Source organism: Copidosoma floridanum, unplaced genomic scaffold (assembly GCF_036245765.1).
Source record: "Copidosoma floridanum isolate Cflo_tuat_1 unplaced genomic scaffold, Cflo_Japanese_pri ptg000020l, whole genome shotgun sequence".
NCBI lineage: Eukaryota > Metazoa > Arthropoda > Insecta > Hymenoptera > Encyrtidae > Copidosoma > Copidosoma floridanum.
The window spans coordinates 2,014,549-2,040,943 of NW_028321897.1; the positions used below are offsets into that span (position 1 = coordinate 2,014,549).

General features: G+C 33.8%; 1 protein-coding gene across 1 annotated transcript; it reads right to left on the reverse strand.

Moving 5' to 3' along the window:
- Positions 1–848: 848 nt before the first annotated feature.
- Positions 849–21,276, reverse strand: LOC106642025 (putative fatty acyl-CoA reductase CG5065). Its single transcript, XM_014356653.2, has 7 exons — positions 21,137–21,276; positions 13,676–13,925; positions 8,272–8,511; positions 7,438–7,702; positions 5,467–5,769; positions 5,190–5,397; positions 849–1,182 (listed from the first exon to the last, which is right to left on the reverse strand). The coding sequence occupies exons 2-7, from the start codon at positions 13,877–13,879 to the stop codon at positions 882–884; spliced, it is 1,521 nt and encodes a 506-aa protein (XP_014212139.2). The 5' UTR covers positions 13,880–13,925; positions 21,137–21,276; the 3' UTR covers positions 849–881.
- Between the last annotated feature and the right edge of the window lie 5,119 nt (positions 21,277–26,395).

The following is a 26,395-nucleotide window of genomic DNA, read 5'->3' on the forward strand; positions in this document are numbered from 1 at the left end:
CATTACTTGATAAATATTTCTATGTATTTGTGTATTGAAACAAATAAGAAACAACAATAAAACTTTCGTATCATATTTTTTTAAGCAAGAATCTAAGATGTTCAGAGTTTTATGTGCATAAAATCGAATCTAATTACTTATGCAAAACATTTGAATTGCATTTCCTTCAATCACCTGAAAATATTTTTATATTAACGAAAACTTAACGAGCTCGAAATTCAAATGCACATATATTTTAAATCTAGCGGTAGATAGGTGTTTAACAATTGTTTTAAAAACTATTCTAATCGCGAAATTTGTATTTGTCAATGGGTGTCGAAGTATTAAAATTAAATATTTTTATAAAAGAGCCTCCATTTTATGAAAAAAGTATACAAACAATTAGCATACTCAGCTCTCTCTACCACTTAATCATGGAGCTCGATATAAAAGTAATAGGACATGAGAACGTATTTATTATTATGACTTAAGCCTATCCTAACTTGTCATCGCTCGCTTTAACTTTGTCGTACAAATACAGCATCTTACCATTTGCTAAGTAGGAAAACTTGGCTCAATCACCGAATCGACGGCTTCTGTATGGCACGGTTGGAAGGAAAACTGAATTCTATTGAATACAAAAAGCTCGTTTCAATTGTGGCCCCAAGTTTTTCCTTGTGCACGTTAAGTACGGGGGAAAAAAAAATACGACAAGTAGTCCGAGACTAATAAAAAAAGGCATACCTTCAATTTATTCACTTGGTTCAACAAGCATCGAAGAATTAATACAGCAGCATTATGCCACTCGCAGAGTCCTTACAAACGAGCACACTTACGCAATAGTAAAAAAAAAAAAAAAAAAAAAAGGAATCATTCATTCGAGCACCACGGGATAGTCGCGATCACAAAGCAACGTCCAGAGCAGCGCCGATGGTCATCCGGGGTGGGATCATCCACGAGTACAAGAACCAGCCGCAGAACAGGAGAAAGACAGCCTTGACGACGAGGTCGCAAAAGTACAGGTAGGCAAAGACGCGGCGGGCCTGAGGGAGCGTCGAGGGGTCGTCCTTTAGGCAGTACTTGCGCGCTGCGAGGATGTACTTGAGCAAGAAGTCGTTCCACGAGACCTCGCGAATGTCCATGAAAAAGGTCTCCTTGTCCGATGGGCTCAGACTCTCCCGCAGCTCTTTTAGTCGCTCGTTTCTGCAAAAAAATACAAGCGGGTTGTTCATCCTCGAAAGCAGATGTAGAATTTTTTTTTTTTTTTTATTTTTTTTTTTTATTTAGTTTTCACGCTTCGATATCCTTTCATTAGACTCGTGTCGAAATTGATCGTGGCCGAATTAAAATCGAAAGTACAGGTTTTACCTACTCTACGTAGCTATATGCATTTTATTTACTTACACTGTGAGAAAAATGTAATAAAAATTACTGTGCTGGAATGGTAATCTGGTGTCAGGGACTTTTTACTTTGGCCAACCTAATTCTTACCATATTCTGGACAGTAATTTCTATCGTACAAACAGTAAAAGTCGCTGTACTTACAACAAAAATTACTGCTGATTTGCTAGTATATATCAGTGCCCTCCGGTGAATTTGGAAATTCAAAGTGATCAGTGATCCGTTGGGGGCGAAATGTAAGAAAATAAATAAATACAAGTAAAGTGTATTTAAATTTTCTGCGTTGATTTATTGATGCGCAACGTTTCGCTGACAATATGCGTCAGCCTCATCAGGCTACAAAATTAAAATTAAAAACACACAATGAGTGATCTGGAAGGCTCAAACACAAAAATACAATAAATTTTTTGTAAATTGTTACCGCAGATACGCGAGAATTCGTAAGTTTGGTTGACTTACTCGTCACCTGTCGTGCTGTCGACTGACAATAAATTACAACCACAAGCCAGCGCTTATATAGGCGGAGCCGCAAAGGTAGACGGTAAAGGGCGATGAACTCGATCGGGACATTTAAACTTTCGTAGTAAAGGAAGGTATGCTCTATTAAAGGAAAGCACATCCTCCTTTCTATTGATGTTGTGTTTATCGAGTTTTATATAAAGCATTTCGGAAATAATTCTTTTTTTATAATCGGATTCTTTGTCAAGGATTTTAAAGTTATCCCAATCAAATTCATGGTCAAAATTTTCTCGCGTATCTGCGGTAACAATTTACAAAAAATTTATTGTATTTTTGTGTTTGAGCCTTCCAGATCACTCATTGTGTGTTTTTAATTTTAATTTTGTAGCCTGATGAGGCTGACGCATATTGTCAGCGAAACGTTGCGCATCAATAAATCAACGCAGAAAATTTAAATACACTTTACTTGTATTTATTTATTTTCTTACATTTCGCCCCCAACGGATCACTGATCACTTTGAATTTCCAAAAATTACTGCTGTTCTAAACACTAAAAATTATTGTTCAAATAGTAAAAAGTCTCTAGACTACCGAACATTACCAGATAACCATTCTAGCACAGTAATTTTTATTACATTTTTCGCTCAGTGTATCAGGTGAAATTAAATCTTCTAGAAGAAAAAAAAAAAAAAAAAAAAAAAAAAAAAAATACTTGAGTGATACGAAGAACTGGCTTGTTCTACCATAATTTCATCATGAACATACGTATCAGAGAGAGCGACATATGAAGTCAATTTTCATCTTACACATATACCAACGGGCACATGGAGGTTTTTTTCCCCAATTTTACGACCCACGATGAAATTTCCATCATCCCGTTCGAGCGTCGTAAAACATCGAGTCCTGTCGTAAATCACTCCCACGTGCTCTTCATCGACGGAAAATCTCGCGATGCAAAAAATTTACATATTTCGGCATCGAAAAATTACGCAAACCCCCCGCAAAACGACCCAATATGCGAGACATCGAGAAACCTTAATGAACAACGGCGCAACCGACCAAAGACAATAAAAGACGCGTTCGCTTCCATTGACGCGCGCGTGAAAGCACAGCCTGAAGAGCGTCTTGCACAAATAATACGCACGCGTGTGGTGGCGGAGACGAATATAGCTACGGGCGCTAAGTGAGTCGTAAAAAAAGGAGGTACCCATACGAGGTGCCATTAGCGGGCGATTGTATTCGCGTTGGGTACACCGGCGGGTGATTAACCCGGTGACCTGGCCGTTAGGGGACCAAGAAAAATGAATAAATAATTTACACGAGGAAGGCACGGGTGTACTTAATAACCGATGTGTCGTGCCTATTCAAACCAAATGAGCAGTAGAGCAGTGGTCGATGTGTGAAAGATTTGCGTCACCGAGGCTCGGAATGGCCAATAGTATAACAGCTCCGGACGGGCAAATTGGTCTGTAATTAGCATTTTTGAGCTCTGTGTGCAATTGCAATTTTTGACTAGCTAGTATTTCCTAGGTGCCGATTGTTAGTCGGTTAAGAAGAATATTCGACGTCTCCTGTCGTCAAAGGAGACTAGCGATAACTTTAAAGAATTTTTTGTCTTTAATTCGCTGGTAGATGCAGTACTGTCTATTTTTTTCATCATCCCCGAACGAGCAGTTATTTGTGGCAAAAAGTGGCCAAAATATACACGTTGAAATTAAATTTGTAGACAAATAACTGCTCGTTCAGATGATCGAGTCCTTCGTTTATCCGTATACGTGTTACGGCTTTCTAAAATTCAAAACTGGGGTGGTCCCTTCTGATATGTAATTATGTATATGGGATTTTAGATTTGAAATATTATCAGATACTATAAGTGGACTTTCAAGTGGAATTACAAAGAACATTTTGAATAGTTTTATCGGTTAAACGGTTGAAAAATAAGTTTTGACGCAATACAATGGGCATGATGATGGGTGACACCATTCGCATGGTAACACCAAAACAGGAAGATTCAAGAAAATAATTTTTTGTTATTTTTTTAGTTTCCTGAATGTCTTAAACCATCTGTTTAAGTGTTACACATTGCTACTTACTCTTTTTTCCAACTATTTCAAGAATTAAATATTTTACGTTTATTCGTTACATGTAATTCCACTTAAAGTTCCACTAGTAATGACTGGTAGCATCTTAAATTCAACCCACAAGTCATTCCAAGCGAAATTCCAATTAGAATTAAAAACAGTTTTTGAATTGTATTTGGAAGTAGAACTAAAAGGGGCTATGTATTACTTGTCGGAAGGGACGCTTTCTTTTTTTCAAACACAACAGAAAGGTAAAAGGTGTAAGAGACCTCTCGACAGTTAGGTCTCCAAGTGTACATCTCAAATGAATTAAATTTCTCGAGCACATGTCTCTCAAGCTTATTTATATGAAGCTATAGAAGGTTAGCTTTAGACCAGAAAAATTTTACCAATTAAATTCATAAACAGTTTCTCCTAGATTCGCAACATGGATTGTGATCAGTGGTTCGCATATTCTACGTATTTGTTATTGTTATTATTTGAAAACAAATAAGCTATAAACCAGTGAAACATTGTCCATTAATTAAACTAACGGATACACGAAATAAATTTGGTAACACCATATCTTTAAGCTTCGGAGCTGTTGACCCTGTATAAATGAGATGAATAACATTCTTAGAAAAACCTACCCCTATTCATCTAAAGTTGACAATATACTGATTCAAAAAAAATGTTAAACGTCTTATTTGAAATTCGTAAGTAAGTATAATGCTATATACCTAAGAAAATCAAGCTTCGCAAATCATTGAAGTTGGAGATCATGAAGTATAGAAGTCAGAGACTTTCAACTTGGAATCCTTGAAAGTCCTCCTTTTGAGGTGAGAGACTTTCAAGAAAACTAAGCTCCTTAAACTATTCCAAGTTGTTTGACTCTGACTACCAACTTTGGAACGTGACACTCAATGATTCATGATAAACCTCGTCTTTTCGTAAGTTCATAGAGACATACTTACAATTGTTGAGTAAGACTTTCCAGTTTTTCTTTAAAGTCATTATATTATCAAGTTAGGATTATTACATACATCTTTAATAGCTTTGGGCAAGTTCAAAGTGGTCGAATAACGGTTATCCCGCAAAATCAAAAGGTGTGGCACTGCCAAACGTTTTCCGTACTTACAACACAACAACGACACTGACGACACAATAAACTTTATAAAAATGAAGTTTGACAACTGCAACATTTGAATATATATATATTCAAATTCCCGCAAAACCTCCACGATTCCACGCGGAACAATCAAATTAACCGTAGTACAATCCGCGACTCACTTGAAAATCCATTGCTTAGTCGTGTAGTAGTTGACGAGGTTGAGGCCGTAGGTCACCCTGGCTTGCACCTTGACGAGGAACGGCTTGTGTCCCGTGAGCATGATCAACGCGTCCAGAAAGTAGGCAGGGAGCGTGTGGAGGAAGAACACCGCCAGCGCGTGGTAGACCTTTGAGGAAGTGAGCCCGCCTCCCGGGTACCACAGTGGACCTGAATTCCAAAAATGGCACATTATAGTACAGACATGGCCCCTTCGCCAAACCAGCCGACGCTACGTACCCGAGAATGGATTGGCCAGGGCGTGCTTCTTGCCGACGTCGAGGGCGTATCTCCAGGTGATGGGGTTCTCCCTGCTTTCGGTGAGGTTGACCACGAGGGGCTCGACCGGTCTCTCGCGGCCGACCTTCCAACCCAGGCCGATTATCGCGTGGACTGCCATGTCGCAGGGTATGAGGTCGACGTTGTAGTCCCCGTTGCAGAGCATCGTCCTTATGACGCCCTTGCCCGCGCCGATCATTATGCCCGTTGGCCCGTTCATGTTGTCCACCCAACCGTTGTCCGGCTCCTTCCACGACCCGACCACTGCAACGTCGTTACAACCGATCAGGATCTTTCATTAATTTTGTTTACCAATGGAACTAACGGACTTTATAATATGTGTAGGGTTAATATATACCGAAAGAACACAGTTTTTTATTATTGTAGGACCATAATTTTCGCGCAAACTTAAATAAATGAAGAGGCCAAAGTTAAAACGAAAACCTGTCTCATTTGGCGTGTTAAAAAAAAAACAGCACCAATTTAGCGTCATTTCGTAATATAAAAAAGCATTATACGGCAATAACTACTCGTTACTTAACGTCTTAACTCGAATACATGTATAAATATTCAGCAAAAACCTAATTTATCTGTTATCAATTATTATAATTTTACAGGCCACGTATTTTAAGTGAAACAAAAAGTGAAATCTTTATTTCAACAATACCGCGAGGCATATTAGGCCGGTATTGTAATTAGTGTTAAGAGCAACCTGTCTAAATATTTTTTATAAAAATAAATTTAAAAAATGTTTTAAAAGTACTGTTGTTATCATTAATAAGAGGTTCAATCATTAATATTCTAAAATGGATAGTAAAGATTTTTTTAATGGTTAACTGTGCCATAAAATGCCAAACTGTGCCGTACGATGTCGAACTGTGCCCTGACGTGCCAAACTGTGCCCTAACGTGCCATACTCTGCCCTAACGTGCCATAATGTGCCATAACGTGCCATACTGTGCCCTAACGTGCCATACTGTGCCGAATGTTCGAAATAGCCATTGTTTGGCACAATTTAGCACTTTTTGGCCCAGTTTGGCACAATTTAACGCACTTTGACCCAGTTTGAAACAGTTTGGCACAAAGTGACACAGCAAATTATTTCCACAGGGGTAGCAAAGTGTCGACAGTTACTGTTTTGTTACTTACAACCGTTTTGTGGTTTTAAAATTGAAAATTGAAAATTTTCTTTAAGCTTGTGCATTTTCAACATATTTAAACTATAATCATTACATTTAATGTGTGTAATTCCAAATTTTAAATGGCACAAAGTTGAATGTCTTTGAAATCAAGCTTTGCACTTTATTTGTAACACTTTAATTGAATACTCTAACGCCAAGCTGAATATTTTATTGTTATAAGTGATGCGTTATGATTTTTATTTGTGGATTAAAAACTTTTAAGATTTCAGTTATTAATTTTTTTTTTTAAACTTTATTGGCTGGTAGATTATTGAGATATTGATCTTATACCTTCGTACTGGTATTTTATAGAAATTATTTCATTGGCGGTATGTATGCTGCAATTCATTAATTATGCATGTTTAAGAATACAAAAAAAAAATTGGTTCTCGTTGCACAATAATCTCAAAGAATAACTCGGGTTACATAAATCATAATTTAAGAATTCAAGATTAAGAAAAAAAAAACTAAATAAAAAATTAGATTCAGAGTATATTAGTGAATGACACTTAATTAGGTTCCTTTTTTTTGAAATTTATTTATTTATTTTTTGTATGCGGCTTTGGATTATTATTTCACTTGAAGCTCATTATAGCACGATTGCCACGAAATGAATGCACATGGGGTCATCTGTGCCGTAGTCTCTGAATTCAACGTCTAGATCGAGGTACGTAATACCGATCTGACGAGAAACCTGATGATAGCTAAATTGCAGGTAACCGGGTAAGAAACAGATTGAAATTCACATTACCGATCGACGGTCTCGCGAGGCCCGTGGGTAGTCCGCATCTCCTCACGAGGTCCTCACTCAGAGCTTTAGTGAAAGCATAGGTGTTCGGTTGGTCGCGGAGCACCTTAGGTGTCATCGCTTCGAGCAAATCTTCGGGCGTTTCTTCCACCAGTTTGATCATTTTTTCCGGCGATCTCTCCACCGGGTAAAACTTTTCCTCCAATACTGTCTGGTTGCAGTGACAAAAGGCTGTCGACACGTGGATGAATGCGTCCAAGTTTTTTATCTGCACAGTTTTTAATCATACGTCATTTTCAATCCCATACCTATGCAGTAAATATCACAACACTGTATGTTACACGTGGCAAATGTATATCAACTATATATCATTGCTTGGTTTGGTGAATTTTTACAAAAATTTATAAAATTTGGTGGCAAAATTAATTTTTTGATTAATAAAATTATTCATTATGCCTCCCGTGTCACTGTTTTTTACGTTATACTTTTAAACAAAATTTTTTCGATCATTTTTTTGGAAAAAGCGGCTTTTACATGAAGCTATTATTATTTATAAACGATGTGAAAACGATATTTTAACACATTTTGTTTGTAACAAAATAAAACCGGATAAAAAAAGCCGAGGACAACTAAATTTTGATTGATTAAAAACTACTCAATTGATGATTTTTTGTGAAATTGCACACATGTATAAATTTAAGAAACAAAAAAAAAAACATCTATTGTAGTTAATGATATGGAATATCGATAACTTATACAAAAAAAAATCTTGCCCAGGTCGTTAAATACTTACGATTCGATAAAACAATGAAAAAAAAATTTTTTTATTGTTCGCACCTGCTTTGCAAAAGCTATCACATTGGCGGTGCCTTTTGTATTCAAAGTAACGGCGGTCTTGAGTGGCAGATCGAATCGCACGTTGGCTGCCATGTTAAACAGAACCGAGACGTTGTTCTTCAAAATTTCGGCATCTGCTGCGGAAATTCCAAGCTCATCGCACGTCGTGTCACCAGATATGACGACTAGTTTTTTCAGTCTTTCGGGATGATTGTCTCGTAGCAATCTGAATGGCTCTTGCTAAAGAGAAAAACATGAAAATGACGTATTAATGAGCACCATACTTGCCGTACTAAGACTTTTTTATTTTTTAATGGAAATACTTTTATGAGAAACATTAATTTGCAACTATTATATTTGTGGTCTGAAGGACTGATTTTTAATTTCTATCATGTACTGTATAAAGGACAATTACATTGTTTAAGTTAGTATGCCTAAGTTGTTGTTGGCAAATTCAACCAACGAATTAAATTAATTAGCTTTGCATGAATTGTATTCCATTCTCAATCGTAATAAATACAATAAAAGTACTAAAAAATAAGGTCACTTTTTTATTTAATGGTCAATTCAATAAATTTGCAGTGCACACAACTAAACTTTTAAAAGTTTTGATCGTCCAAATAGGTCAGATCGTAGACAGACCAACTCGTAATTTAGCAGTAAAAATGAAAATTACAGAGAAAAAATGAAAAAACTTGGGAATTTGAAACGACAGTTCCGTGTACGGTACAATAAAGTACCTTTCAAAGCGACAAAATATGTAATCTTTCACATAACAGTTGGCTATCTACTTTGACGTTAATCGAAATTAAGATACACGCTCGTGAATAATGAAGTGGTTTTATTCTACCAGACCACGTCTAGAGATCGTAAAACATTCATTTGTAAATTGTCAACGTGAAATTTGTGTTTGACGCACGCTGTGAATAACATACTAGAGTACGTGGCTGTTTTACAGTATTACAGCCTATGGGATGATTTCGAGATTTTGTTGCTTTATTTTTTAACGATCGATTAAAAAATTTTTTGGAATTTTTTTTCGGCATAACTTAGATACTCGAAGTTGACCATCTTTTTGAAATGGCCAAATGATCGTTTTACAGCAACAAACTGTTTTGTTCGACTCTCTAGGATAGTGTCAAATACAAAACTGAAACTTTAAAAAAATGTACTTATTTATTTTACGTTTTTCTCAATTATCATTTTTCTTCTCGTGAACTTTAATACACATACGTGTGGTCGTATGGTAATACGGGATAAAAGCAGTATTATTCTGCATGTAAACCATTGTTTCTACCCTGATAAACTTTTTTTCTATACTCCTTATAAAAGATTTTTTAAAGGTTTCATAAATAACCACAAAATGTGCAACAATTACATATTTTTTAGTACCATGTTTAATAAAAAAAACCGTCTGACCAATTTGACATCAAATAATTTATAAATCACTATAGTAATATTAAATTTTAGATTGAATCATGCAATATGTTTATGTAGAAAAATTTAGTAAATTAATTTAAAATAAAATTTCATTTTTTAGGAATTGATAGCATAATTTACATGCTATACATATAATTTTATATTATGTTTTTATATTATGTATAAATTTTATGCATTTCGGGAAATTGTTATAAGGAAGACGCTCGATTATTGTTGAAGTTGCTTCCAGTAATAAAATTTATTATTTGAACTCGGGCACAATTTAAAATTTTAGAAAATCAGCTGGCAATTTGGCATGAGAAATCAGCCGATTTTTTTGAGCAGTGCAAGTTTTTTTTTAAAGAAATACTTTTTATTCCAGCAATGAAAGGTACAGAAAAATTTTGTAATCGAACTTTCTTTTGATTTAAAGTCTAGATAAAAGTTCAAGGTAAATAGCTTTCTTTTAAGAGAATGATAATTTTTATTTCTAGATAAGAAGGAAGATGTAACATTTTGGGTAAACTTCATACTGTGATTTTCAATCTTCAAGTAACTTTTATCTTGTGAAGGTCTGAGTCAAGATCACATAAAAGATCGCAAATATATTATTTCTTTCTGACCATGTGATTTGTATCTAAATGACTTTCCAAAATAATGAGGTATAATTAAGGTAATTCATACTTAATCATTAATTTTTAATTTTGAAAATTATTTTATAATAAAAAAATTAAGAGAACGATTATTTTTTAATGTTGGAACCACTTATTGATACTAATAAACAGAGTTGGATAATAGAACGATGCCCGTCAAACTAACAAATTAAAATAAAAACTACAACAATAAATGTGATAATACATTAAAAAATTTAAAATATAACTAAATGGCTTTACTATCATTTCTTCAACGCTATACTATCGAAACGTACAATTAATATTATTTGCAGTTAATTATCTTTGTATAAAAACATTCAAAAATAAAAAAAGGCAAAGTCGAATTTTCATAAATCCATGAAAAAAGATATATTTTATAAGGTGTCATCGGAACACAACCAAACGATCCAATGTAATCCACACATTTTTTTATGTCGAAAAAACAAAAATTGACACTTTCACATGCAAATTTGTAATACATTCTCTTTAATTTAGATGTCTGGTCTTGAATCAAGAACTCTCCCTTTTTGGAGCGAAGCGTATTACCAGTTCCACCACTTCAACCTTGGTAATCTTTTCATCGTTCCACTGTAGACAAATGATCCTAACCGAATGTACATGTTTATTTAAAAAATTACTACTTAATCGTTTACTTATTCGTACAAGCTTTATATTATTATTTGTATAAGGTTTGGTTAATATTTTTTTGCAGATCAAAAAATTACATGCTTATTTTGTAACACAGCATGATGATCGAACACTTGTTTAACACTATAGGGATCATTTTACTTGATAATTCTAATTAATTGTTAAAAACAATTAAGGAAAATATTTTTTTTTTAAATAAGAATTTTTGATTTTTCTTTTGTTTTTAGCAATATTTCAACATCTTGTATGGACGACGTGCTAAATTTTTTTTCTGTATCTAATAACCTTTTTATTTTACAGGTATCGATTTGTTAAATTAGCAATGTTTTTTTCAGCGATCAATTAAAAATAATGCCCTTTCTTAACCATGAATCTTTTATAAATCCATCTTTAAGGAGCTAAATGTTTTAATGAACAATATTTTGTATTTTGTATCCAAAAACGATGATGTACACAGACAAGAAAAATAATATAACAATAAAAATACGATTTTGTAAGTAAGCTAACAAGTAAAAAATAATTGTTTATTAATTTCACATTTGGTAAAAGCAGTAGCTATCATGGTAAATGTTGTTGTCAACACGTATGTAGGTGGGTACCTCTTTTGTCCAAAACATTATTTTCTACTCATCGGCTTATAAACAAAAAATTATTTTAATTATTTAAATAATATTATCTTCAACTCTCTTTGTTATAATTTAATAACTTTTCTCTTCAATTTATTAAAAATAATTTAAACTAATCCACTATAAATTCGATTATTAACTTAAGAATATTTATTATCTTCAAAAGAATTAAGTAGATACAGACGTGTAAGGTAAGACCATCAGTCATCGAGGGGTTAAAACTAAGTAAAAAAAAAAAAATAATTATTTTATATTTCAATTACGCAAAACAGCACTCTCATTTTCATCAAAAATTTCCGGCGGAAATAAATATTTTTATCCATACTGAAACTTAGACGAAGGTTAAAGATCGGCAAACAGGAACGCAAGTTAAATATAAAAGCACATAAAAATATGTTGAACCGAGAAAAACAGCTTTTTTCTGTATACGTTTAAATTTTTCGAATGATGTTCGTTTTTAGGTAAGGTATTTAACGGTTACATAATCCATTTTTCAAAACTAAATTATCGTCACAGTGGCATTGAGTTGCCTTTCCCATCGTCGTCTTCGATCTATGCTCATTGGTGTACGAGCCTCGGACTTTGGTAACGCAACGTCAACCTTCACTTACGGTACGATATGTACCGTCAAGTTTTTTCACTCGCATTCTCCTCGCGGTGTATGATATTGACTTTCCCAATTGCAAAAAAAAGGGACTTTACGCGCAGTGATCGTTAGAGCTTCTTTTTTTCCCTTTCACAATACCCGGTATCAAAGGCGGGTCCGAAGAGTACACTTTCATCGCGTATAAACGTGGTAGCAAGGACCAGCAACTTTTTTATTTATTTTTTATTTGTTCTTTCCTTTTTGTGGTGAGCTTAACAAATAATGGCCCCATGGCACACAAGGTTTTAAAAAACGTTTTAAGACGTTCTGTGCTGTAAGCTTAAGCTTGAAATTCTTTCGCGGTGAGAGTCGGAGGCGCACAATAGAGACCAACTCGCCAGTGATGTATTATTTATCGCTGTACGCGGCTAGCATTTTTATCTCGGGCTCGTGCAGAATTTTTAATGCGGATGTGATGTGGAACTGTGCGTTATTTGTCTTCTGGTTTCTTTGGATTATGCTAATGTCGGATTATAATAAATGGGCTTGTATTTTGGTGTTTAGTGGTGATAATTTTCATGGACGTGCTCTCCACTTCAAGTCAGATGACAAAATTATTTTAGAGTTACGACATACGTTTTCAAAACTTTACATTTCAATTTACTTAGTTCTTGCAAATAATTTTTTTTTTTAACACATATACATACGTGTGTAAAAGTTTTTGTTATGAATTTGTAGTTCGATAAATAATCAATCAAGGGCTCTGGAATTAGCGCATTACTTTTAGGACTGTTTACTACTTATGATTGTATTGATTGAGGAATCAAATTTCAAAGCTGAATCAGTGAAAAGTTTGATAAAAAATTATTTAAAAAAATTTTTTTCAAAACTCGATATTGTGCTGAATGCATTTCTACAGATATTCAGGTACTAACACTGAAAAAAAAAAATTCATCAATCTAAATAAACGTTTATTCAATACCACACAAAAAATATTAATTCGAATACGATGAAAATTCACGATGAAATTATTTACTTGAATTAAATCAATATCATAAAATGTTAATTTTATTTAAATGAACATTTTTTTAATATTTTAATACCAGTTTATTTGAATTGATAAAATTTTTTCTTAGCAGATGTCGTAAGCGTGAGATTGGTGTTTTTTCTACGTACATCATAGATGTTAGCCGATTTCTATAAACAAATTAACAATTTTCTCGATATGTATTTCAGTATTTGTTACCAGTTGACTTTACGGAAGCTATTTTTTTTTTTTAAATTCAATTCATCAATAGAAAAAAGTAAATCGGAGACGGACGGCAGTACCGTTGCAATCATTTTCTCTTCATGTTCTTATAAACAACTTTTGCATGCATTACCGCAACGATTCATCCGGGTTTGCGAGTCAGTTTCGAAGCATAGCACTATCACACTATATGGTATGTAACGCACGTATAGTATATACGAACCTGCACCAAAGTCGGCAGTCTGCTTTTCGAAGGTACGCCCTTTTTGTCTCTTACGAGCAGATAAATCGTCTTGACGTCATGGCAGCTGATCAGCAGCTTTGCAACCAAAAGTTTGCCCATAAAACCAGTGGCTCCCGTGACTAAGATCGCCCTGTCGCGATACCAATCTGGTATGCTCGGCTTTTTTTCGACCTCGTCAGCCATGGCTCCCTCGGATGCCGGATCCGTCAGAAGACAGGTTTTTCGATAACTGTGAACAATGACACCATTAAATCTTCTTCACTTTACAAGATTACAAACGTTAATTGTCGCTCTCATAGCTTAGATGAACGAACTAAGAAGTAAAATAGGGATTTAATTTTCGTATACGATTGTATCCGAAATCAATGTACTTAAAAGTTGTCTCTTGTTTTTTATTTGATTGTTAAAAATTACATAGAGTGCAATTTAATCAACGACATCATGAATAATTTCTTGGGTTGATTTGTTGCCCGACTCCACTGAATTCCATACAATTTGATTGTAGAGCAGTTGTTGTCAGCTGATTAGACTCAAACTTATTTTTGGTGATGTCATCAGAGCTAAGTTTTTAAATGAAAACAAAAAAAATAATTAGCGCCGCGTTTGACGCGAAAAACGAAATATCTGATCAAATCGAAGCGCCAAGGACATCCTCGTCATTTGGTATATCCATGCCTTTCGAAGTAAGAGGAAAGATACAATCTAATTCTGTACAAGTACGGATATTCGAGATTTCTGCTGAGCCGAATATAATTATATATTCATCGCAATAAATTTACACCATTGAAACGTTTCTTCGGCATTATCGAATTAACTTTTAGTTTTCAACCAATGGTAACTGCTTTTTGTTGTCATTTATTTGGGTGCTATTTAAACTCGGAGTCTTACATTTTAGTTTGAAATGATTTTTGTGGTGCCTCGTGTGTGTTAAATCTAATGTCATTCACTGATTTTTATTGAAACGCGGAAAAGTTTCATTGATTTTTTTGCTAAATCTGATGTTTGGCGTTTAGAAAGAAATTATTTTTTATTGCTTTTAACAGCTTACTATACAGTGAGAGCTTTAGTGTGAGACTTTACAGCTTATTTGAGGAAATACACCTAAGACGAGTATAAATATATTCTGTACATAGTTTCGTTCACTTTTTGAGTTATTTTTAAATATGTTCGAAAACTCGCTATAGGTATATTATGTTCTATCATAAAAAAACTATTTTTCCTTATATATTAGGTGAATCTTTTTAAATTGCATAATTATGATGACTGTACATTGAGGGACTTGAATTGAAGAAATGATCATTACATTAACATCGACGAGTTTCTTGGGAAGTTTTTTTTGCATCATCAATGGATTTCACGATTAGTCTTTACAATATTTACAATTGTTGGATATTTATGATATTTTATACAGACTTCAAACAGACTGATTTTTTTTATCGTGGACTAGTGATGGTAACTATAAGATTTACAAGAACCAAACAAAAAAACGTAGTATATGATTAATTTAAACAAAAACATTTTCTGAGGAACTTATAAAAATTAAAAGAATTTGTTTAAGAGTTTAAAACACGTTTGTGTGATGAATATTTTTTTTCGCATCCTCGGGAACATAAAAAAATCCGTAAGTGAGCAAACTAAGGAATATGATGATTTTTTTCATCTGTTTTAAATTTTTTATTAATAACTTTACAATGAAAATAGAAAATTTTTTTTCGAACTTTCTGGTATTTTTAAATTTTGAGATGAACTAATTCCTTTTTAATTTTTTTGGCTCTCAGACATAAACATTTTCTTAAAACATTTTTTCCGAATTTAAAAGTGCTTATACACAATATATTTAATCAATTTTCTCGTAAAAAATAATTTAAAAATCGTTGCGTGTTTGTAAATTGTTCATGAATTTAATGATCTGTTTATGGTAGATGAGTTAAATTGCTTTACTACTTTTCCAAAAGGCATGATAAATGTTGTGTTTTTACTTGAAATTTATTTAAAAAAGTTCAATATATACTTTTTACAATAATTTTGACTACAAAATGACTTTATTATAAATCAATGTAAAAAAACTACTCTATTTGTTTACACTGTAAGGAGTGTAAATCCGTATGGATTATTATAAATATGTGATTCGTGCTCTCTGACAACCAATGAATATGCTCGAATAACTTACATATACCTTATCAAACTTGTAAAACTCTACACAGCTTCCCCAGCTTGTTATTAAAAATTTTATTTCGTAATAGCTTTTTTTTACAAATCTTGTACTCAATTGGCTAATAAAAATTATTTAATTCATAAAAATCATCTAATTTCTTACAGATTAAAACAAAATTCTCCGTATCATAGGTGTAAGTAAGCCTGAAAAATCCATTTTTATACATCATTACAGCTTTTCTGAAGATCCTCTGTTAGCAACAAAAATTCAAAGTTTCCAGAAAAACATAAAGAAACGTTAAGATTCCGTTGATTACGTATGTTAATTGCAAGTTGCCTGTCGTATCTGGTAGTATCCACGTGAAAGACAGGTGTCTTTGATTGAGGGAAAATCCCACATTAGTTTGTTGCCAAACTCGTATATATCGTAGAAAAATAGTTTAAAAATCATCATCAATAATGTGATTCAATGTATCTCAAAAAATAAAATATTTCTCTACAAACAAGAAAAAGATTACTGATGAAATATTTTTTTTACTACAATCATATTCTGGATGTGAAATTCAAAGTTACCGAAAAGCTAGAACGAGACAGGATACAACTCACCTCATCACTTCTAATATTACAACATCGCCTAATTTAAAATTAAAATCGAATTTACGCTCAGATCAATCTATCGTAACGAGGAAAGAGCTCGTTTTTTTGACGAGGTTGCTCTTTTGGTTTTGGACCAGGAAAGAAACTTTTCGGAAAAAAAAAATTTCAATCGATTTGCCATCTTATTTAGAAGCCTTGAGTGATGTAAATAAATAACAAATTATTTTTGACAGCTGAGTTTATTTGCATAAATTATGGTAACCTAATTTCGAGAGGAAAAAATAGTTTTTTCTATGCTTAAGATTTTTTTCTATTGGATTTGTTAAAATGTATCCATATGGAAGAAAATGTATAGGTATTCCAAAGACCTGCAAAATAAGCCGTAATGGTTTTTTAAAATTATTTTGACGGTTTTTTAAATTTGTTCAACAGTGTCCACTAAGGGCTCATTTATTCATACTTGGGATCCTTTATTCATTAATTTTTGTAGTAGAGGAACTGTAAAATGAGCTGATAAAAGCGCTTAAAAAATTAGAATTGAAAAATATTTATTAAAAATGGCATATGAGTTGCTGTATAGGTGACCTCAAAATGTAAAGTAAAATTTACAGAACGTTATAGTTTTGACAGCTACTACGATCCATACATGAGCTGAGATATCAATTATTTTTCAATCTCAAGCAATATCATACCTAAGATTGGATTGTGCACCCGTCAAACGAAAGCAAGATTCCAACATCTTGTTCCATAATCACTTTATTTTATGTTTAATAAGGTAACGAGGCTTTGAAAGTTTTGGTCAAATGATACATAAAGTAAGGTAATAATGCGTTATTTTACGCATACCAATGTTATATTGCGTCATTTTACGTGTACTAACTTAAAGGACCTCGCACCATTGTTGATGTTGGATTCGTTGCATGAAAACGGGTATTATGTCGAAGTATGAAGTAAAAAACACAATGTCATGTAATATTAAGCTAAAATAATTAATGTTATTCATATTAACGGTACCTCATTTAAGATTTTGTGAACAGTTGTATGGATTTATTTTCGCACAATAAAAATGTAAAATCATGTTTGGAAAAAAAAAATCGTAGTTTTTATAATTTTAGGTAGAAATGATAATTTTTAATCTTACTCTTTACATAACGTTACTTTACAAAAAAAAAAAAAAAAATTATCCAGAGTGGCGTAATATTACGTGACTTGTGGTACTTTACTCGTTTTTACTGCAATATGATGTATTTTTAAATGTGTTATAAGTATTTCCAGTATTTTTAAAAATGATTTAACATACCGATGCCCAAATATTTGCGTAAAATCACGTTAACGTCTGGAGGACCGTGCCGCTGGAGGCAAAGTGACTTTATAATACAGGGAAACACGTGCCCAAACGAGATACTTTGGCTCATCTTATTCAATAATATATATACATAGTCGCTATTTCCGAAGAAGATCGGCCGATTAACAAGACGTACCGTAATTGTATACCTATATGCTAAACATGAATTATTAGTTGTACTCGTGTATACGTTGGTACCGGCTTAAACTTATTTAAAATGTAAAATTATTGAATTTGATGAATGTAGTGGAAGAAAAAAAAAATCGTGGGTCAGTCCACTCTGATGTAACCATGTGCGGGTATGAAACAATAAAGTAAATTGTCCACCGGCAGGCATTCCCGAGTACACTTGAATTACTCGACACACGTGCAGTGGGGAGAAGCACGTGGTTGAAAACACGTATAGATGAGACATCCTGCAATTATCGCCGAGGAGAATGTATAAATTAATCGTCCGATAAAGAAAATCACCTTCCAATAGTGTTGCAGCAGCGGCTGTTGCTAATCACGCGCTTAATTTGCTGTTATTAAGAAGCAGATTTTTTTTTGTTCTTCCTTCGCGCGATGTAATTCGAAACAAAAGATTTCTCTCGTTGGTCCCGGTAATTCTCAACGGGTTTTTGAAAACTTACGTCAATTGCATAATAGCCCGCAGAGAACATTTATCCATTGAAACCAACACAATATCTCGGGGGGGAAAAATTTTTTTTTTAATTCTTTGTACCATCAGCAACCTATGCTCGACGGAATGAATTAACTCGCGCGTCAATCGAAATCACCACGTCATTGACAAATCACCGGCGTTGGTGCGCCTGCACGCCCGAACGTAATTTATTCGAAAAAAATTCCCGTGGGTCCCCCCCCCCTCCTCTCCCACCCGTGCGAGGGTCCGACAACAAACATCTTGGTGAAGTGTCCTTGACAAACCCATTGAACTCGTGTTTACAGCTTCCCAAAAGAATCTCTTTCGCAACAACTCTGGTACGCCCATTTTTTTTTTTTTTTTTTCACCTCCAACAACGCACATGGGTATTTTTCTCGTCGTGCGTGTAATGTGAGTGGATATAAGGCAGGTGGGGTATACTTAAACAGATGGAAATGAGTAAATCGGTGTACTTAAAATTTTACAGCCGGTGTCGAATCGTTGCTCAAACTGTCGCATGTACACGTCGAGGTCTCCGGAAAAATCACGAGTGAGGAGGTCTCAAAGGGGAGGTAGCAATAACCCTTGAGTTTGCAAAGATTAGTACAAATACATTGTAAATTAAAATAAAATAAAAAGTACCACAAAATGAAATTGAAAAAGGTAAAAGTATGGTGATTTGACTGGAAATCTACGACTCGTGAAAATACAGGTTCCTTTTACTCCTCAAATGAAATGAAGCAACTACTTTTCTATTGTGTGATATTGAAAATTGCAACCTGCCGTGTACAACTTTTTCAACTACACCAGTCTTATCTTCAATTACTGCAATAAATCAACTTTATTCTCAACCGAGTTAAGACAAAATGTTCATTACCAAGGCAGTTCGCATAAAGTATCTCAAGTTAGAGGCAATACTATCAGGAAATCACATGGTTTTCATTTTTTGGAGATCTAGACGTATACCGGTACGCTACACCTATAGAACGCGATGTCGAACGACACCTTGGCTCGCTCGCGCCACTGACTTTCACAGATTGCTTCACCTGAAGTGGTACCGGTGCAAGGGTACGCCTGTATCCGATTTTTTTTTCTCCTCCTTTTTTTCATTCGACGCCTCGGTTATTCGCGCCGCAGCTTAATCATCGAGTATACGCGATGCTTAGCCGGATTCCCCCCGCCGATTCAACGTGTACCCTCGTACAATGTACTCGCGCGGGAACCATCACCGATGACGACGCTAATTGCGTATTCGATATGTACGTGGACCTGCACGTTGGCGCTCGTCACTCGCGTATTCGATTTTCCCGGTCGAGTTACATTCGCGCACGCCTTTGATGCTTCCGTCTTCCTTCTTTTCTTGCTTCCATCGAGAAAAAAAAAAAATTCCGTCGCTGTACGGTATTTTTCATCCAAGCATTTTGAACAGTGGAGCGCGTTAACCGCCGAGACTCTCGAGAATAGGCTTGTGAAAGCAATCATTAGCATTTCTTCCTCTACTCCCAAAAAAAGAGCGATGTCCCTCCCTATGATTTCTATGTGAAGAAAAAAAAAAAAAGAAAATTTCGAAAAAGTACATATCGCACGGTGCATATTCAGTCAACTTTACAATATATATGCTCTCAGAAAGCGGTGTACACTTATGTGTAGACACACCTTTACATCAACGTTCCGCCAAGAGGTACACTTTTTGTTTCGATTCAACCTCTGGCAATTCCTTTTATCGTCAATTACGGATGCGCGCGCTTCGAGGATTACTTACTTGAAACTATATTCCATAGCGCGGAACCTTCAATTTCACCCACTCCCCTCTACTACCAGAAGCCGGTACTTTGCCGGCGCTCGTTTCTAACCTTCCATTCGATTGTCAATTTTTTAAATCATGGGCAATGAGCGTCATTCGTTTTTCCGTTGGATTTTCCTTTTTTTCTTCTCCAAAAACTCAAAACTTAACGTGGTCGTATACGTATATAGAATTACTGTCAATCACAGGGAGATCTTACGGGTGTTGCGATCGTTGGTCAAGATAGAATCCAATGCAAAAAAGTGACACAATGTTTTTTGTAACTCCATTTGTGTCTGGTATTGAAATACTACTAGAGAAATTTTAAATTATCGGATCTTTTAATCTTTTTTGTGCAGCTCGATCTTGATGGATTTAATATGCAAACGAAAGTGCTCTCAAAGCTATGACTCGCACGTGCGCAGTCACTGAGATCTTTTTTTTTTTTTTTTTTTTTTTCAATTTCGCAAGATGTGAACCGATGAATAGTACTATTAGCGAGTCATTGTTGGCCAACCGAATTTCATTTTTTTTGTTTGTAGAAATTGCTTCACCCGATCTTACAATCACTTCGATATAAAACCAGTTTTTATCAAGGCTCGCGCGTTGTAAAAAATTTATAGTTGTTACGTCCGATAACAATAAGATAATTTTACTTTTATCTTTCAATGATTACCCATAAAAATAAAAAAACGTCACCCAGTCAATTGGACGTATTGTATGATTAAACGCTCCAAGTACATCCACGAGTGCCACGCATAGTCAAAAAAACTATACTGGACACCCACTTCATGACAAGAAATGTTGCACGTATTCATAATTCACGAAAATCCTAATGTTCCTCAATGGGTAAAATTTCAACCCAAAAGGTCAAATTTTACTGCTATTGATCCACAAGTGACAAAAAAGCGTCCTCACCTGTACTGCCAGCTGCAAACTATCGGCTTGTCAAACAGCCCCCGGGCAAACTCCGTGACAGCTAAAGCCAAACGAGCCACTCATAAAACCGATTCAGCGCAGGGCCCACTCTCGCGTTGATCAAAACTTCCCCAAAGAACAAACAAAAAAAAAAAACGAGATGTCAATACAAAGACAGCCCGTGCGACGGCTACAGACTATCGAAATAGCGCGTGTTTCGGTCAGTCCGATCGGCAGCTGACTGTGCGGCCTCCGCCTAACGCCGGTCACTTTATGCTCCACTCGGGCGGCACACGTGTCGGCCGATGGGATCGTCCCATCGGCGATCGTGCCTTCGTGCACGCTTGTGCGCGTGTCTTGTTTTTCGAGTGGACCCGGAGAGACGGGCCGTGTACCGCGCGACTCCGCAACGCCGATCTATTGCCGGTGTCATTCGCAACGAGGAAGCGCCGGTGAGGAATCGATTTTTCTCCCGTGATTTTGTGGGAAAAAAACAATGGTAAAAAATAAAGTGGTATCCTACCCCCTGCTCTGGGTTTATGGTTTCTCAAGAAGCGACAATAAAGGTGCTCGGGGCACAAAAAACTTTGTCAAGAGCAACGCGCTTTTCGATTTATTGGTTTATGGTCGCGGTCTAAGAATTTGGGGGCTGGAGGAAACTTTTGGATGCAGTGCGAATTGCGTTTGTCAGGTGTTTTAGGGATTTCGCGTGAAGACGCCAACTTTGGGAAAAGCATAGTGTGTTTTTTGCATCACGCGTGGGTAGTTGTAATGTAACAGCGCAACAATGGTTTTTTAAAATAATAAACGGGATGGTTACAATAATTTGTGTTTCCAAAGTGGGTTGATCTTGTGACTTTGGATGTTCATTCACAAAGAAATAAAAACAAGCTGCTTACGATATCGCAGATAGGATTTTTTTCTTACTTATTTTGACGGCTTTTAAATTGAATGACTTTCAGATACATAATTGATACTTCTTTGCAAAGCAAATAAAAATGAAAGACATTTTACTCTCATGTCTTTGTTTAAAATCTATAAGCAAATCGATCTGCAAAATATATTAATCAAACGACTGTTTTGTAAAATTGTTTTAGTCTGCTGCTATTTTGATAATGTCGTTTCGACCATTGTCAGATATGTTACCACGAAATTCCTATCATCTCTATAAGTTACGTATCTCTAAACGTGCCAAACGTATGGTTTTTTCCTTAAATCATTTTTTTTTCTTTGCGATGGTATTGTTCAAACTATAAACTTAATATACTTACAATAATTATGATAAATAGTGTCCCAGCTTATAGTCATAAGTGACCAAGTTTTCTAGTAAAACATTATTTTATGACAAAATGGTAATCATCAGGTCCGAAGGACTCTTTGTGCTTCCCTTGGCCGCAGTAACGTGCGTGAGGGCGCAGTTAACGTCTTAAGGTAAAAAAACGCCCAAAGTAGGAAAAAGTGAATTTTTGTAAGAAAAAGTGAGTTTTTCTTATTCTACGTTGTGTCCGACAATTTCAAATCAAAAAGTAAAATGTTTAAAAAAAAAAATAATTTCTTGGTTATTTTAGAACGATATTTGCCATTTATAATATTAGAACAACACTATCAATAAAAATAATCTACACAATAAAGTTGCATTTTTACGAGTAAAATTTTTGTGTATTCAACACTTTATCCGCAACTGTTGAATAAAAAAAGATAGGTGTCATAAAAATATCTTTTTTGAAACGATTTTTGCAGTCTAAAGTATTTTTGTGTTCAAAATTTTTTTCACAATTGTCAAATAAAAAGTTTGATGTTATACAATGATGTTTTTGCCATTTTTAAATAATTTTTGCTGTTTTCAGCATTAGGACTACACTTGAGAAAAAAGTGAGTGCCGAAAAAAAATTGCATTTTAGTACTTTTTTGTTGTTTCTATTGCATGTTATAGTAACACACATGGTATAAAAAAGTTGTATTTTATTAAGATCTATAATTTTATGTTTGTGGTAACTCTCTAATTTTGTAACTATTTCATAATAAACCATTTTATACTTCTTCAAGATACTTTTTAACGTAGGTGTTTTTCTCGTGATCTAGGTATTGTTTTACTGTTGAATATATATATATGTATATTAATAATAAAAATTTGCTTTTACTACAACTTAAAAATAGTAAATAATTTAATTTTCACAAATGGTTTTTGAAATCGGGTGTGTAACAAACTGTTGGTTTGTTTATTACACCACATATGTACCTATACGATAAAAAATTATTGTCTACTTTTTACTTCATTATTAAAAGCTTACGTTTTGATAACTTATTCGTATAGTTTCAACTTCATTTCATATTTTCCTTTACCCACACACCAAATCACTTTTTTTACGAGCACCCTTTACCACCCCTGTATTGATTAACGTTGACTTAAATACCATACGTTGCCCTTCAACCTATTGCCTAGTAATTTAACCCTAACATCTTTTTCAAATAGACCCGTATATATCTTACCTAAGCCCTTCCTTGAAGTCTACCCCGGTTTCCACGAGAGCAGAACCTAAGAGGGGTAGGTTCCAGACAAAGGTGAAATTAACTCTCCAAAAATTTCCAATTAAGTAGTGATGAAATTAAAACTTATGCTCTACTTGAGCAGCCGAACCTCAGACTTGTGCCTTCGCAAACCAAGTTACAACTACTTCAATAACTTTTTGTCAATAATTTTTATCCATTATATTTAATTAAACAATCCCCAATGCATGTTAATTATAAACAAACAGTTCGTTGTTTGCGAAATCGAGTAGATACAGACAAGTAATGTAAGACGAGCCATCGACATCAATGTGACATGATCTTCTATAATCTGTATTTAAAATGCATAACACTTTCACACTAAACTGTACTGTCATCGATGATAATTTTTTCTGTTAGAAAAACAAAATTGTTCGAGAATTCAGAAGAAAATTAAAATAGATCAGAGGGTTCGATTCACGTTAATACAGAGAAAAAATATAAGGTAAATTAAAAAATACAAAAAACTTGACGCTTTGAAAAATATTATTTTTATTTTTTGCATCAGATTCTTGGACTTCCACCAATGACTTTCATCATGGTTGTTTTGATGTATGTAAAAGTTTACTAAATTTGTCTGATTTTACTGGTTTCAAAAAAATTTTAAACAGCATAAATTGATACTTTATTCAAAAGTAAATAGAATTTTTTAATTTATGAAAAGTTGAGTTTAAACAGTTTTAAAATATTGTTAAGTGAAAAATAATTGTTTAAAGAAAATCGTAAAAAAAGTTTTTTTATTTTGATTTCCCGTCACTTAAAATTTCGTATGAAATTTTAATAATATAAGGAATAAAAAAAAATATTAAATTTAGTATAAAACTATGTAATTAGTCTTAAAATTTGTTAGTATGAAGGTTTTCATCACGCACATTTTAAATTTTGGTAAATTTCAATTTTTTTCGTTTAGCCAATCGAATTTACTTTTAAATAAATTCTAGTTCGGTAACGTCCATATCAAGCATAGTTAAACATTTGCAAAAGTAATTATACTTGTTAGAACCATTACTTATTACTTTTAAAACACTTACCTCCAGTAGTTCGTACATGTCGTTGCATTACTGAAGAAAGGGACATTGGAAAAGTCCATGGTAGATTGAGGAAGTCTTCAATAATAAATACGTTTCTAAAATACCGTTAGGCTTGAAAATCACCGCTAATTATTGTAGAGCACATCGGTGTATATTGAACCTTACCTAAAATTTTTTAAACAATTTTTTTCTGATCAAATTTTAATTATTACAAGTCACTGAGAAGAATTTAAAAATCACTATAAACATAGAAATAAAACAAATTATATCAACAAGTACAATAATTAGATAAATAGTTTTCTCAATAACAATTAAAATGAAGTATGAGCTCTGATATATAAACCGTGGATACTTTTCTATTAAGATCTTGAAAAGTGTTGATACATGTTTGTACATATTTGTTTTATTTTTTGTATGAATCACTTATTGTATCAGAAAATTTACTTTTCTCTTTTGATAGAATAAATTATATAAATAATTCGTCAGACAGCTAGCTTATCGTGTATGTTGTAATATATTTATACTATTTGTGTTATTTAAATATGATTAAATTATGTATGTCCAAAAATTTTTTATGCCAGATGCCAATACTTTATGTTTTAATTTTTAATGAGAAAACTATATTAATCTTAGTATTGTACTGGTTGACACATTTTTTTTCAGTTACTTATTCAAAGTATTTTATCTTATTTTCACTCAACGTAATATAATATTGGTAAATTGACTCTGTTGGCGACTGCTATTTCTAATATGATGTATTGAAAAATAAAATTTCCATTTTCTTAATAAATGACATACAATATCTGGTACAATACAATATTAAAATCTGAGACTTTGCATGGACATTATCTGCAAGATTGTTTGGGATATAACTTTCTCGTTGCAAGTTTTCTGTTAGTGAACGTTACATTGCTGTTTTATAATCACAAAGATGAATGACCGAATGTTATTCCTTATACCAAGCGACGAATTCCATTTCACTCAAATATAAATTGTATTGCGGAATCACGAACCATTTTTTTGTATATATCTATGGCTGAGTTGTTTTTAAAAACTGTCAGTCATTTTAAAATAGAAAATGAAATACAAAGCATCATGGTCGGCGATACATGCCTGTAAATACTACGTTTACGCAATCTTGCTCTACTGCTTGGACAACAAAAAGTTGATTAACATTTTCATTGTTTGCCACACGTTCTTACATTTTAAAAATAGGAAAATTGTATTTAATTGAATCAACTGTCAAGGTAACAGTAATCATTTGGTAACAAACATATTTTACCTAATGATGATAGTGACATAAAATGGAAAAAAATTTTGTAGGCGAATATTGATGTACTTGAAATTGAATTCATTAAAAACCATCAGAAAAATAGTTGATTTTTTTTTTTCGCGAAACTATAATATTTCAATTTTATTGAAACAATCTTTACAAAATCCGACTTATTATAATTTAGTCCGTCAACGTGAGTGCATGGTAATATTGAGAAAACGAGTAATTCTCAGTAGATAAATTATCTTGAAATTAATCATCTCTCTAAGCAATTATCATTTCAAGTGTTTCCTGCAAGAGCGCGTTTAAATTCTACTTTACGTAATTTTCGGATCAATTCGTTCCGTAGTCAATTCAGGTTGTACTGAATACGCAATGAAGCATATACCTTACTGTTTGCGAAAATAA